General features: G+C 43.4%; 1 protein-coding gene across 3 annotated transcripts in view; it reads right to left on the bottom strand.

The window, feature by feature from the left end:
• Positions 1-14,744, bottom strand: part of LOC140190674 (unconventional myosin-XVIIIb-like) — a 462,061-nt gene that overhangs the window by 133,522 nt on the left and 313,795 nt on the right. For all 3 annotated transcript variants that reach the window (XM_072247443.1, XM_072247444.1, XM_072247445.1), the window contains 2 exons: positions 9,995-10,114; positions 925-1,027 (listed from right to left, as the gene is read on the bottom strand). In XM_072247443.1, coding sequence (XP_072103544.1) covers positions 925-1,027; positions 9,995-10,114 — 223 coding nt within the window. The remainder of the gene's footprint in view (positions 1-924; positions 1,028-9,994; positions 10,115-14,744) is intronic.

Here is a 14,744-nt window from a genome sequence, read left to right as displayed (position 1 = left end):
AATTACCCTCAGAGGCTGCTCAATGTGTTGAATATTTCCAGCTTTTTTAGCTCAGATTTATGGCTTATGCAGTTTTCTCTGTTTTTCAACAAACTATCACAGACTAGTGATAGTGGGGGGGGGGAGGGCAGAGATGAACACATGAACACTATCTCGTTAGTCGTACTTTACATTATTTAAGATAGGGATTAGCTTTTCTGTCACATGTACATTGAAACGTTCAGTGAAGTCCATCATTTGTACCAACAACCAACCCAGTCCCAGGATGTGCTGGGGTAGCCTGCAAGTGTCACCACACTTCTGGCACCAACATAACATGCCCACAGCTTTGTACTCTAACCCTTTGGACTGTGGGAGGAAACCAGAGCATGCAGAGGAAACCCGTGCAGTCACTGGGGGGAATGCCCAAATTCCTTACAGACAGCGGCGCGAGTTGAAGTCCAATTACTGATCGCAGGCACTGTAAACTGTTATGCTACACATTATGCTTTATTGATTATCTTTTGTAATTTATAGCAATGTTTATGTATTGCGCCGTACTCTGTCACAAAACAACATACATCAGTGACAATAAACCATATTCTGATTCTGATAACTCATTGGCTACTCTCACTCTCGATTTGGGAATATTGATTTTCCAAGGTAAAAACTCACCTCTGTATCTAAGAGGTCTGTTGCCAAATTGGTTCTGTGGAGAACATCCACCACCCTGATGTTCTGTTTGCAAAATGGGACCGGCAACTAATACAGGGCAATGGCAATAATTTCATTTGATGACTGCACATATCGTCTGCAATTCAAATCACTCCTTTACAGGAAGGAAGTGGAGGCTTTGGACAGGGTGCAGTGCTGGTGCTCATCAGCTGGAGCACTGGGAAATCATTACATGAACACACAGGCAACCTGTTGGGTGACATTATTTACCTGTCACTGTGGTTGCCAGCTCCCTGGACTGCAGTTGTTCCACAGCTTCCCCCAGCTGCTTCTCAACAGAAGTCAAATCCTTCACCACCTTCTCATATTTTGTCTATGAAGAAAGAAAGCACAGAGAAAAAGAGCAACATTAGTTTCAGCATTTAAGCCAGTGTTGATTTCAGCTTCTGTCCTCAGTCCACAAGGAAGGGCTTGCAGTTGATGTGTAGACCGGGTTTGGTAGCACTGGATTAGTATCTAGTACTAGGTCTAATTTAGGGATACAAGTTCAACTCCCACCCAAGAGAAGAAGTCAATACATTAAATTTGGAATTCAAAATGCAAAATAAGTATTGGTCATTAGAAAGCTCCCATAGGGTGACACAGTGGTATAACAATTAGTGTAACAATTTACAGTGTCAGCAACCTGGGCTCAATTCCTGCTGTCATCTGTAAGGAGTGTGTACATTCTCCCTGTGACCACATGGGTTTCCTTCCACTGTCCAAAGACATACAGGTTAGGGTTAGTGAGTTGTGGGCATGCTACATTGGCACTGGAAACATGGCAACACTTGTGGGCTGCCCCCAGTCCATCTTGGACTGTGCTCGTTGTTCACACAAGTGACACATGTCACATTTCGACGTACGTGTGACAAATAAAGGCTTATCTTAATCTTAAACAACAAACAATCTGTTGGAGGAACTCAATGGGCCATGCTGCATCTATGGAAGGAAGGGAATTGTTGATGTTTTACATCAAAACCTTTCATCAGCTCACCAAACTCTCTGCTGGAGGAACTCAACAGGTCAAGAGGATCGGTGGGAGAAAAGAAGCTGTCAATGTTGTGGGTTAAAACTCTGCTCTGATGCAGGGATTCAATCCAAAACATCAACAATTCCTTTCTGCCCGCAAATGCTGAACAACACCTTGAATTCCTCCAGCAGGTTGTTTGATGCTCCAGATTCCAGCACCTGCAGTCTCAGTTGATAAGAAGCCCTCAAGCAAAACAAATCCTCTCAGTCATATGCATTTAAAAGAGGGTATCACCCTGGCATGACAACTGGTCTGGCATGGATAGTGGGAACCCGCAGAGAGTGCTGAACTCTGTCCAGTCCATCACAGGCTTATCACTTTCTTCCATCCAGTCCACCTTCACAATGTGTTTCTTCAGGAGGCTAGTAGCATTGTCAAGGATGCTCAACTTTCTCTCTTCTACATTTTGGGAGAAGATTGAAAGCCTAGATATCTAGACTCAAGAACAGCTTCTTCCCCACCACTATAAGACTTCTGAACTGGTCAGCTCTTTGACCATCCCTTCCTGTGGTGCTGCCATGTTCTCAAACTCTCAGTTATTCTGTTACTGACACATCAGTATTCCTGTTTGCACTAACTCAGATTGCACAACTATCTACATGTACCGCCAGCCAATTACACCACTAGTGTTTAGGGCAGCTCTAGTAACTATATACATAGAAACATAGAAAATCTATAGCACAATACAGGCCCTTTGACCCACAAAGCTGTGCCGAACATGTCCCTACCTTAGAACTACCTAGGCTTTACCCATAGCCCTCTATTTCTCTAAGTTCCATGTAGCCATCCAGGAGTCTCTTAAAAGACCCTATCGTTTCTGCCTCCACCACCGCCGCCGGCAGCCCATTCCACGCACTCACCACTCTCTGCATAAAAACCTTACCCCTGACATCTCCTCTGTACCTACTTCCAAGCACCTTAAAACTGTGCCCCCTTGTGCTAGCCATTTCAGCCCTGGGGAAAAGCCTCTGACTATCCACACGATCAACATCATTATCTTTTACACTTCAATCAGGTCACCTCTCATCCTCTGTCACTCCAAAGAGAAAAGGCCAAGTTCGCCCAATTTATTCTCATAAGGCATGCTCCCCAATCCAGGCAACATCCTTGTAAATCTCCTCTGCACCCCTTCTATGGCTTCCACATCCTTCATGTAGTGAGGCGACCAGAACTGAGCACAATACTCCAAGTGGGGTCTGACCAGGGTCCTATAGAGCTGCAACATTACCTCTCGGCTCTTCAACTCAATCCCACGATTGATGAAGGCCAATACACCGTATGCCTTCTTAACCACAGAATCAACCTGCACAGCAGCTTTGAGTGCCCTGTGGACTTGTACCCCAAGATCCCTCTGATCCTCCACACTGCCAAGAGTCTTACCATTGATACTATATTCCGCCATCATACTTGACCTACCAAAATGAACCACCTCACACTTATCTGGGTTGAGCTCCATCTGCCACTTCTCAGCCCAGTTTTGCATCCTATCAATGTCCCATTGTAACCTCTGACAGCCTTCCACACTATCCACAACACCCCCAATCTTTGTGTCATCAGCAAACTTACTAACCCATCCCTCCACTGCCTCATCCAGGTCATTTATAAAAATCACGAGGAGTAGTGGGTCCCAGAACAGATCCTTGAGGCACACCACTGGTCACCAACCTCCATGCAGAATATTACCCATCTACAACCACTCTTTGTCTTCTGTGGGCAAGCCAGTTCTGGATCCACAAAGTAATATCCCCTTGGCATGATCCCACGCCTCCTTACTTTCTCAATAAGCCTTGCACGGGGTACCTTATCAAATGCCTTGCTGAAATCCATATACACTACATCTACAGCTCTACCTTCATCAATGTGTTTAGTCACATCCTCAAAAATTCAATCAGGCTCATAGGATACGACCTGCCTTTGACAAAGCCATGCTGACTATTCCTAATCATATTATACCTCTCCAAATTTCATAAATCTTGCCTCTCAGGTTCTTTGTTCATAAATCCTGCCTCTCAGGAACTATGCACCATTTAAACACAAGACTCTGCAGATGCTAGAAATCCAGAGTAACACACAGAAAGTTCTGGAGGCTCTGTAGGTCAGGCAGCATCTATGGAGAGGAATAAATGGTCAACATTTCAGGCCACAGCAAGGTGAATTACCACAGCTATGCAGACAACCCACAACTGTATTTGTCTGTTACTCCAGATGACCCTGAGGCTAAACCCTCTGGTCTGGTATCTTATTAACATTACAGAATAGGTGAGTTCAAATTTCCTTAGACTAATTAAAGAAAAATCTGAAATTTTGGTTATTGTGAGCAATAAAAAAAAGTATGAATCTTAGAAATAAACTTGATCATTTGTTCTTACAAATCAAACCAAAAGTAAAGAATTTAGCAGTATTTTTGACTCAGAACTAAATTTTAAATCACATATTAACCATATTACTAAGACTGCATTCTTTCATTTAAGGATCACTGCGAGAGTTCAATTTCTTATAACATCTCAAGATGCGGAAAAATAGATACACGCTTTTGATTTTAGCTGATTAGGCTACTCTTTTCAGGACTGTCCAACATATAAATCATCTACAGCTTGTTCCAAATGCAGCAGCAAGAATCTTAACCAATAAAAGAAATTCTGAGCACATTTCACTGGTTTTAGTATCATTACACTGGCTGCCTATGTCTTTTACGATCAATTTTAAAATACTCTCAATTGTATAGAAGGCTCTGAATAATCTAGCTCCCTAATCGTAATCTTTGATCCATGAATACTGGCTTGCTTAGTGTTCCTAGAGCCAAGTACACAAGAACTGGTGATGCCACCTTTTGTTCTTACGCACTGAAAATCTGGAATCCTCTACTCACTCTGATAGTACGGTGAAGCGTTTCAGAGCTCTTCTGAGAAGCTGCTTTATCGATTTATAGGATTACTTAATACCTGTTGATGTTGATCATAAGGAGGTATTTTCCATTATAGTTTATTCTGTATGTTTGTCTTATGATGTTTAATATTGATTTATCTTTACAATCTATGTAAAGCACTTTGAGCCTGCATCCTAATGTATGACAGGTGCTCTATACTGTCAATGAAGTTATTTTATTATTAAGATCTTTCATCCGACATTTCATTCTGTTGTTGTTCATTCATCGTGTATACGGTTCACTTGGTGAGCTTCACTCAAGCAAAGGAATTCCATTGTACCTTGGCATATAGGACAGTAAATAATCAGAATCTGAACCTAATCAGTGAAGACTGAAACTACCAGAAAAGCAGCAATGGGGCTGACCCTGAACACAAGACAGTGACTATTCTACAATGGAACATGAGAAACAGAAGCAGGCATGTGTTTTCCAGCCTCGGCTTCATCTGCCATTCAATAACAGTGGGAATCTGACTCAACCATTCAGGCACATCACTAATTAGGTGACAAAACATTTGGCTATCGTTAATCTCTGGCTTGGGAGTACTCTTCAAGCTTAACATTGACAAGTCATTGGACTGGGCCAGATCAGGAACACAGACATGGCATCCAACTCTCTGTTCCAGAGCCAGTTCCCACACTGGTTTCCAAGGAGTTGTTCTGGGGTGCAGGTTATAGAGAGGAGATGAAGAGAGAGAATTGTAAAGAGAGCAAGCATTTCTACATCGATCTCCTTTCACCACCCCAAGCATTTACTCCTTGTAGGGAAGGAGTAACACAATGGTTTGGGGTCCTTGGCCATTTTTAAGATGCTGAGGTGTTGGAACTGTGTGTGAATCATTATCTCGGGTAACATTGAAGGAGACGGTACAGTTCTGGTCCCGCACAGTGGAAAGATTGTGGGTAGCACTGGAAAGAGTGCAGAGGAGATTTATAGGGCTGGAGAGAAACATTAAATGCTGGACTGCTCAGTCATTCAGCCAACATCTGCAGAAACAGGCAACACACACAAAAATGCTGGTGGAACACAGCAGGCCAGGCAGCATCAATAGGAAGAGGTACAGTCGATATTTTGGGCCGAGATCCTTCGTCAGGACCAACTGAAAGAAGAGATAGCAAGAGATTTGAAAGTGGGAGGGGGAGGGGGAGATCCGAAATGATAGGAGAAGACAGAAGGGGGAGGGATGGAGCTAAGAGCTGGAAAGTTGATTGGCAAAAGGGATATGAAGCTGGAGAAGGGAGAGGATCATGGGACGGGGAGGCCTAGGGGGAAGCCCAGAGGATGGGCAAGGAGTTATAGTGAGAGGGACAGAGGGAGAAAAAAGAGAAAAGGTCAGGTTAACATCAAAACAGAGCAGCACAGTGCTGCAGCTAATAACATCACATCCTCCCAGTGCCAGAGACCTGGGTTCAATCTCTGCCTCTGGTGGGCACTGTACGTTCTCCGTGACTTTCCAACCTCCTCCTAAGGTGTGTGGGTGTGTGGTGGAATCTGAAGGAGGGAAGTAGGGGGAGGGGCTTGACAAGAATCTGGTGAGAATACAAAACTAATGTTGAATTAGTGTAAACAGGAGATTGATGGTCAGTGTGGATTGGGTGGATCAAAGAACCTTGTCTCCATGTTGCTTCTTTCCATGACTTTATGACCCCAAAATTTCACATCGATGACCTTTCATCAGAATTGAGAAAAGTTAGAAATCAAATTAATTTTAGTTGCAGAGAGGAGGGGGGAGGAAATAAAGGGAATGTCTGAGATCGTGTGGAGACTAACATGTCCTTTCAATTTATTATTTTTCTCTCCAACTGAACATTTATTTTTCCTCTAACTTTTCCAGTTTTGATTAAGGTCAACAGCCTGAAATACTAACTATTTGATACATTGGGGGCATTTAAGGAATTCTTAGCTAGGCACATGGATAATAGAAAAATAGAGAGCCATGTGGGAGGGAAGATTTAGGTTGATCCTGGAGGAGGTTAAAAGGCCGGCACAACATTGTGGGCTGAAGGGCCTGTACTATTCTGTACTATGTTCTATGCTCTGCTTCTCTCTCCATAGATACTGCCAGATCTCCCGGTAGCCACCCACTTCAACTCTGCTTCCCACTCCCATTCAGATATGTCCATACATGGCCTCCTCTACTGCCATGATGAGGCTAAAATCAGGTTGGAGGAGCAACACCTCATATACCATCTAGGTAGTCTCCAGCCCCTTGGTATGAACATAGAATTCTCCAACTTCCGGTAATTCCCTCCCCGTCCCTTCCTCTATCCCTATTTCACTCTGCCCCCTCCCCCTGCTGCCTACCACCTCCCTGATGGTTCTGCCTCCTTCTACTATCCATTGTGTTTTCCCCTATTCCTTCTTCACCTTTCCTGCCTATCCCCTCCCTGCTTCCCCTCCCCCACCCCTTTACTGGTTTTTCACCTGGAACCTACCAGCCTTCTCCTTCCCACCCTCTCCCCACCTTCTTTATAGGGCCTCTGCCCCTTCCCTCTTCAGTCCTGACGAAGGGTTCCGGCCCGAAACGTTGACCGATCTTTTCCACAGATGCTGCCTGACCTGCTGAGTTCCTCCAGCGTGTTGTGAGTGTTGCTTTGACCCCAGCATCTGCAGAGTATTTTGTGTTTACTGCCAGAGCTAGCAAGGGATTCCAGTGTTTCAGGTTTATTTCAGATGGAGCATTTTATTTTTCAGCAGAGACTCCCAAGGTTGGAACAGGAATGAAAGAAGACTTAATGGAGGTACATAAAAATCATAACCAAGACAGGATGAATTAGAAGGAGTTATTTCCCTATTGTGGTTGATCGGTAACTAGAGGGTCTGTATTTAAGTTAATTAGTAGAAATATTATAGCTGGTGATTGGCATCGATCTTTCTTGAAGGACAATAGGTGACGATCATCATCACAAGCCTGGGCAGAAAGTACGGAGATCCTGAGATGCCCAGTCGTCAAGATCCCCCTCTCGGCCTCACCACTGTAGTCCAAAGAAAAGCAATACATTTGGCACCAGCTTGGCCGCAGGATGTTCAATGATGTCCAGCCACCTTATAGGAGAGGTAACAAAAAAGTATTATTTCTTTCAATGAATGTTGGGAGTGGAACTCTCTGCCAGAGGAGCCATCAGCACATTTAAAAACTAGCTGATGAGCACTGAAGGAGACATGCTCTCCAGGGCTGTGGGCTGAGAATTGAGATATCTATTTATGCCCAGCAGAGACAGATGGGCAAATGGACTGTGCTGTGATCCTCTGAGACTGCACAGGAATATTTTCCCATGCCAAGATGTTTCCGTATGCAGGCTGCCAAATTGCTAAGCAAAGGGGTGGGAAACCCAACCGCGTTTCCCCTCTTCCTACTGAAGGTTGACTGTAGTACTCCTTTCCTTGCATTGGCTGAGTTTAAATAATTCAACACAGGCCAGAAAATAACCCTCTGAACGAGCAGTCAGGGACTTTGTGTGCTGAATAATATATCAAAGGCTGTGATGTGCCAATGGATATTAGAAAGAAGCATTTTATATATTAACTCAGGTTTTACAAACTGCTCCCAGCACAGAATCATGGACAGCACAACTGCCATGAGAATTTAGGGCTGTATGTCAGAACAGCCAGCAGGGCACACCGTGCATTCGTATTAATAAACAGAGCATCACGTCGACACTATGAACTCCAGTTTTAGATTTGTAATTCCATTTATCGGAGTTCTGCCCAGGAACTACTCACTCTTAAACCCACCTTCCTCATCACAATTAGTGAAGGAATCACCAAGAATCATAGCTACTGTCATGGTTTATTAGAGAATGTTTCAGTGATATAATTCAATATTTAGGGACCACAATTGAAAGGAAGGGAAGGCCAAAAGCTTTTCAATGGGACAGCATATGTATTATTGTTATCTCCAATGTTTAAATTAACATGAGGTCATTGAGACCGTATGAATGTGGGCCAACAGTCCTCTATCCAGGAAAACATTCCAAGGAGGAGCAAAGTTCATTTTTGCAAAGCAGTACAGGATTTCAATAACACAAAATGCTGGAGTAACCAGCAGGTCAGGCAGCATCTATGGAGGGAAATGAACATAGTGGGCATTTCTGGCCGAGACTCTTCTCTGAAAACTTGGTGTATATACATAGCTATTCTGCCCATTGACAAATCCCCAGTATTTTTTATTTCAGTGTTTACTTTCTTCCTCTTGTCTCCCTAGACACCAAAGCTGGCGAGACCTCTGGTATCTCATGATTTTGTAAGAACTTTTAAAAATGTTTTTGATTTTTGATGAAAGGTCTTGGCCCCAAATTCCCACTGTTCATTTCCCTCCATAGATGCTGCCTGACCTGCTGAGTTGCTCCAGCATTTTGTGTCATTCTCAAGATGGTCAGCATCTGCAGAAGCTCTTGTGTACATGATTTCAGTGAGAATTGAACGATTGAAGAAAACCTAGACACTCGAAGCAGACTGAAAACAACTACTGCTTCACTCCGAGTTCCTCCAGCAGATTGCAGCAATTAATTACTTTTAAAAAAGTTGTTTTAAAATCTTTGCAGTAGTTTGTTAAGCAACAAAGGAAACTTTTAAAAATCTTTACAAAATCATTAGATACCAGAAACCCTTCCAGTTTTGATGCCCAGGGGAACAAGAACAAGGAAAGTATACACTGAAATAAAAGTACCAAGGATTTGTCAATTGGCAGAACATTTATGATTCAGAGAAGGTTATTTAATAGAATGCCCAAAATCTTCTAAGTATTTTAGCTTCTTGAATTTGTTATATTATAAAAGAAGTCTTCTTATATTAAACTGGGTGACAGAGTGGAGATACATCTCTACCAAAGGAGGTGTAAGGCACTCCTTCCCTCCACTCCCCTGTTGGCCATCTTGGGCAAGGTGTGGCACCTACTTAGCCCCCCGTGCCCCGTGCCCCCCCACAATCAGGGTCACAGGAAGCCATGGAAGCATGTGGTGGTTGGTCATGTGAGCAGCCGGGTGCATGTCACAAGTCTTGGTTATGCGTCCACTGACGCCAGGCAGACAATCTCTGAAGAGTATGGACAACGGCTGGGATCACCCGTCTTGGAAAGATACTGCCCAGAAGGTGGCAATGGCAAACCACCTGTGGAAAATTTGCCAAAATCATGGTCATAGATAAAGCCATGATCGCCCATGTCATACGATGATGACACATATACTAAGAAAAAAAGTTTTATATTTTCAATGTAAAGAAGCATAGAATTATCAGAATTGTACTAGGAAGCATTCTTGTAAGCCCATATATACTATATATATATTTACAGTGATGCCAATTCGTTTTCTGATACCATGGTTTGACGTCATTCTATTTCTTACCTGCATCACCTTCAGATCCTGCGTGAGGCGCAGCCTCTCAGCACGTTCACTATCCAGGACCCGATAGGTCACGTCACCCTTGAAACGTTCATCGGAGAGCTCTGTTGTGAGGTCCGAAACCTGCAGCGAGATTAGAACAGGGATCAGTAATCACTTTTCAGCGACCCAAGATCACTTCTGCCAGAGTGGGAATGAAATCAACACAGAACTGGTGCCAATGTGGGGTTGCTCAAGTAGAGTCACAAAAGCTACAAAACTCATTTAAGAGAGGGATGTTGCATTTTGTTTCCCTCTGAAGGTTTGAGTCTTTGGAAGTCTCTTCCTCGAGATGATGTGCAATATTTTTAAGGCAGAGATCCTCACTTTATGCAGTGTTTTCTATTTTTCACTAACTTCTGTTCATCACATATGTGAGGTTACTTCTTAGAACTGTCCATGATGCACAGGGACCCACCGCACATCGCCTGGGAAACTTCCCAGCGCCTTGTGGAATTTTCCATTTGTGATGTCATTTTAGTATTTTAAAAAAATTCAGGTTTCAAAGATTTTTGGATTTTGGAATTTCGTATAAGGGGTGTTCAACATGTAGTTACAAAATATGAGTGAAAAATCAGGGGAATTATACAGCAGATGGTTCAACGTCTGTTGTAAGCAACTCACCAGAGTTCATAATTAAGGGTAAACTGACTAAAAACCTTGAAGTTTTTTTTAAACTTATCAGAATGTGCCAGCTGAGGGCTGGTTTATGCCTCATGAACCCAGTTCTTCGATGAGCGGACAAAAACAATGGAGAAAGGAATCACTAAGCATATTACTTACAAACACTCCCATGATAGTTAGCTAATGCTGAACCGCATGGATGTGAAGACAAAGTATTGACCTCATCAGAATAGTAGCTAAGGGGCAGAACACTGAGAACAGGAGTAATAGCTGGGTAATCGGATTGAGTCTTCAGATTTCAGGTTCAGATTTATTATTCCAAGTACATCAAAACATGCAGTGAATGTGTCATTTATGCTAACAACCAATGCGCACAAGGATATGCTGGGGGCAGCCTGAAAGTGTCACCACATATCTGGGCATCGACACAGCATGCCGACCGTGCTCGGCAGAACAACACAGAACACAACAAGCAACAACCCTGTGCAGTAAATATTCTGCAACTCTATAAAAATTCTAAACAACTTGGTGTTGTTGCTATGGCTCTAAAGCACAGAGGCCACAAAAGACGGCACACAATATAATTAAGATGAAGATGGATTCCCAGCAGTCTGAACAGTGTATATAAATTTGCTAAGCTCTTAATACCTGCAAAGAAACTGCTAGTTGTCCTTTTAGGGTCATTTATTCAAATGGTGCATTCTTACTGCAAATGAAATGTCATCAGAATTCACAACCATACCCAGCTAGGTCCCCAGTCCCAGCCACATCACAAGGCGACCTATTCCATCTGTGACTAATTAACAGCTTAAAGCATCTGCTGCTGTTAAGCATAGATTTTGGGCTTTCTGCATCCTCCACCCTCCTCCTTTTCACGCCCCCCTCCCGGGGTTTCAGCCTTCATATACACTCAGTGGCCACAGTATTAGGTACCCGTACACCTGCTCATTAGTGCAAGTATCTAACCAGCCAATCCTGTAGCAGCAACTCAATGAATAAAAGCACGCAGACAAATGGGGAATAAATGTGATCTAAGTGACTTTGATCGTGGAATGATTGTCAGTACCAGACGGGGTGGTTTGAGTATCTCAGAAACCGCTGGTCTCCTGGGATTTTCATTCACAACAGTTCCCAAAGTGCGGAAGAACAAAAACATCCAGTGAATGGCAGTTCTGTGAGTGAAGATACCTTGTTAATGAGAGAGGTCAGAGGAGAACGGCCAGACTGGTTCAAGCAGACAGGAAGGCGACAGTAACTCAGCTCACCACAAGATGCAACAGTGGTGTGCAGAAGAGCATCTCTGAATGCACAACATGTCAAACCTTGAAATGGAGGGGCTACCGCAGCAGAAGGCCACAAACATACTCAGTGGCCACTTTATTAGGTACCTCTTGTACCGAATAAAATGACCACTGAGTAGAGATGCTCCAAGCAAATTTCAAAGTAAGCAGCCCCCAAGAACGTTACCGTGGTTGACCGGTGACATCTTGCTCAGATCTAACTGGGAGGAAGGTCAGATCCATCTCTATACCTGAATACTTGGCACAGATTGCTATTTTCATCTGGCCACTGGCTACACTGCTGATTCGGTTTACTCTTGTGCTTTTAAAAAAGTGATCGGGAATCTTCATGAAGTACGGGAAATCTGTGAAAAGAGTGGAGAAAGGGATAATATGGGCAACAGGCTGAGAAAGTGTTGAAGTAATCACTCTGCTTTGTTGCTTTTGGGATTTATCTGTTGGATACGTTCTGCCAATGGACACATTAAAGCAAGGATTTTTGTTACTTATTGAGTCTGTGAAGAAATTTACAGGTTAGAAGTGAGAGTCCTTGCTTAGGTCAGTCACCAGCCCCAAGGTCCTAACCAATTATAAAATAACAGCAGTTGATTGTTCCAATAACATTTGTTTACTAAGACTGGCACTTGGAGAATTAGTTAATATACAGTGAAATATATCTGAATATTAAACACAAGAGATTCTGCAGATGCAGGAAATCCATAGTAACACATACAAAATGCTGGAGGAGCTCAGCAGTTCAAGTACAATCTATGGAAAGGAATAAACTGTTGACGTTTTGAGCCAAGAACTTCATCAGGACTACAAAGGAAAGGGAAAAAAGCCAGAATAAGAAGATGGGGTGGAAGAAGTAGAAGCTGGGAGGTGATGAGACGAGTTGAGGGGGATGGGGGGTGGTGTGTGGGTGAGGAAGGGAGAAGCTGGGAGGTGACAGGTGAGACCAGGTAAGGGGAAAGGTGGGTGGGTGGGGGAGAGGGGGTATGAAGTGAGAAACTGGGAGGTGATAGGTCAGACCAGGTGAGGGGGGAAGGTGGGTGGGGGATGAGGTGAGACACTGGGAGGCGGTAGGTGAGACCAGGTGAGGGGAAGGTGGGTGGGTGGGAAAGGGAGAAGCTAGGAGGTGATGGGTGAGACCAGGTGAGGAGGAAGATGCAAAGATGGAGGAAGAGGGGATTAGGTGTGAAGCTGGGAGGTGATAGGTGGAAGAGCTAAAGGGATGAAGAAGAATGAATGTGATAGAAGAGGAAAGAATACTTTGCTTTTACCTCCTGTATTTGGCAACAGTCCAGATAGGTAACTGGAGATTATTTGCCTCGTTTTCTCTTATTCTCTCTTTAATCCAATAGACAGACCCCAATGTCCTGATTCAGGGTCTCAACCATCTCTTTGCCTCCACCAATGTTACCTAAGCTACTGAGTTTCTCCGGTGACTTGTTTTCATTTTCACGCAATGTTTTATTTTGGTTCCATTGTAAAAGTGTTTCATCTCTTCAGACCAACTGCAAGCCCAAAACAGCAACAAAAAAAGGAACGTCCAGAAAGTGGAAACTGATCATATTGTGAACTACAGAGTTCAATCCACAAACTGCGCTGATTAAACCTTGCTCTGGCACCATCCTCCGACACAGAGTGAAGAGACTTCTCTGAGATCACACTGCTCTCTCTCAATGTCAGTGATATAGGTGGTGCTGCAAGTGACTAAATACCCTGAAAGAGAGAATTCTAGTCTTGTTTAGATAGAGCATAGTGATAGAAGCAGACAACAGAGAAACAGTTTGTGCCGACCATCAACCTAATCCCATTCTATTCTGGTCTTCCTTAGGTAGACCAGCGGTTCCCAACCTTTTTAATGGCATGGTCCAATGCCATTAAGCAAGGGGTTCATGGACCCCAGGTTGGGAACCCCTGAGATAGAGAAGAGACAGAGACACAGAGCAGAGAAACAGTCTGTGTTAGTCATCAATCTAATCCTGTGTTATTCTTGCTGGTGAATGCAGCAGGCCAGGCAGCATCTCTAGGAAGAGGTACTGTCAACGTTTCGGGCCGAGACTCTTCGTCAGGACTAACTGAAGGAAGAGCTCAATGGCCAATTAATCTTCCAACTTTTGGAATTTCCATGATGCAGGAAGAAGCCAGACCATGCCGGGAATCTCATGCAGTGGCTGAGAGAACGTGCAAACTCCATGGAATGGGAAGATTAGGAAGAAAAAAAGATGAGGATAACAGGCAGAAGGACAGAAAGAACTTTGGCTTAGAATTATTCTAAAATGTATGAAGGGAACATACAAGTTAGCAACTTCTCAAGACCAGGGGAAATTAAAAAGAAATAAAAAGGAAATCACAGACAAAGCATATCACAATTTGGAAGCTTTAATTAAATACTGTACATTGAACTATCAGCAAGGTTAAATAAAGATTTGCTTAGTTTTAACACCCTCAGCACTTGGTAGGAAAAGTACAATCGATCCCTTCACTCACTGGGCACTACATAATCAAACTGGCAAATTGGAACAAGTGCAGAGGCAACTCTACCATTTTGAGTAACAATGTTTTGACAACAAGAGCTCTCTTCACGCTCGGTTCCTCTGATGCTCCCAATCAGCCGACGTTTAAGCCAGAAACTGTTTTATCTTCTAAATGACAAGCTGTCTGCCAAATTAATACCCAAATCCAACAAGCAGGGAGAGGTTATGTTAATAGGAGCTCTTATTGATGTCTTGTCTGTTCACCATTTGAAAGCTGTAACCGTTTCTGAAACAACCCTAACTCCAACACGTCACATTATTGGGTCT

This window comes from Mobula birostris, chromosome 31 (genome assembly GCF_030028105.1).
Source record: "Mobula birostris isolate sMobBir1 chromosome 31, sMobBir1.hap1, whole genome shotgun sequence".
Taxonomy (NCBI): domain Eukaryota; kingdom Metazoa; phylum Chordata; class Chondrichthyes; order Myliobatiformes; family Myliobatidae; genus Mobula; species Mobula birostris.
The sequence above is the reverse complement of the archived record's forward strand: the minus strand, read 5'-3'. Positions and strand labels throughout refer to the sequence as shown.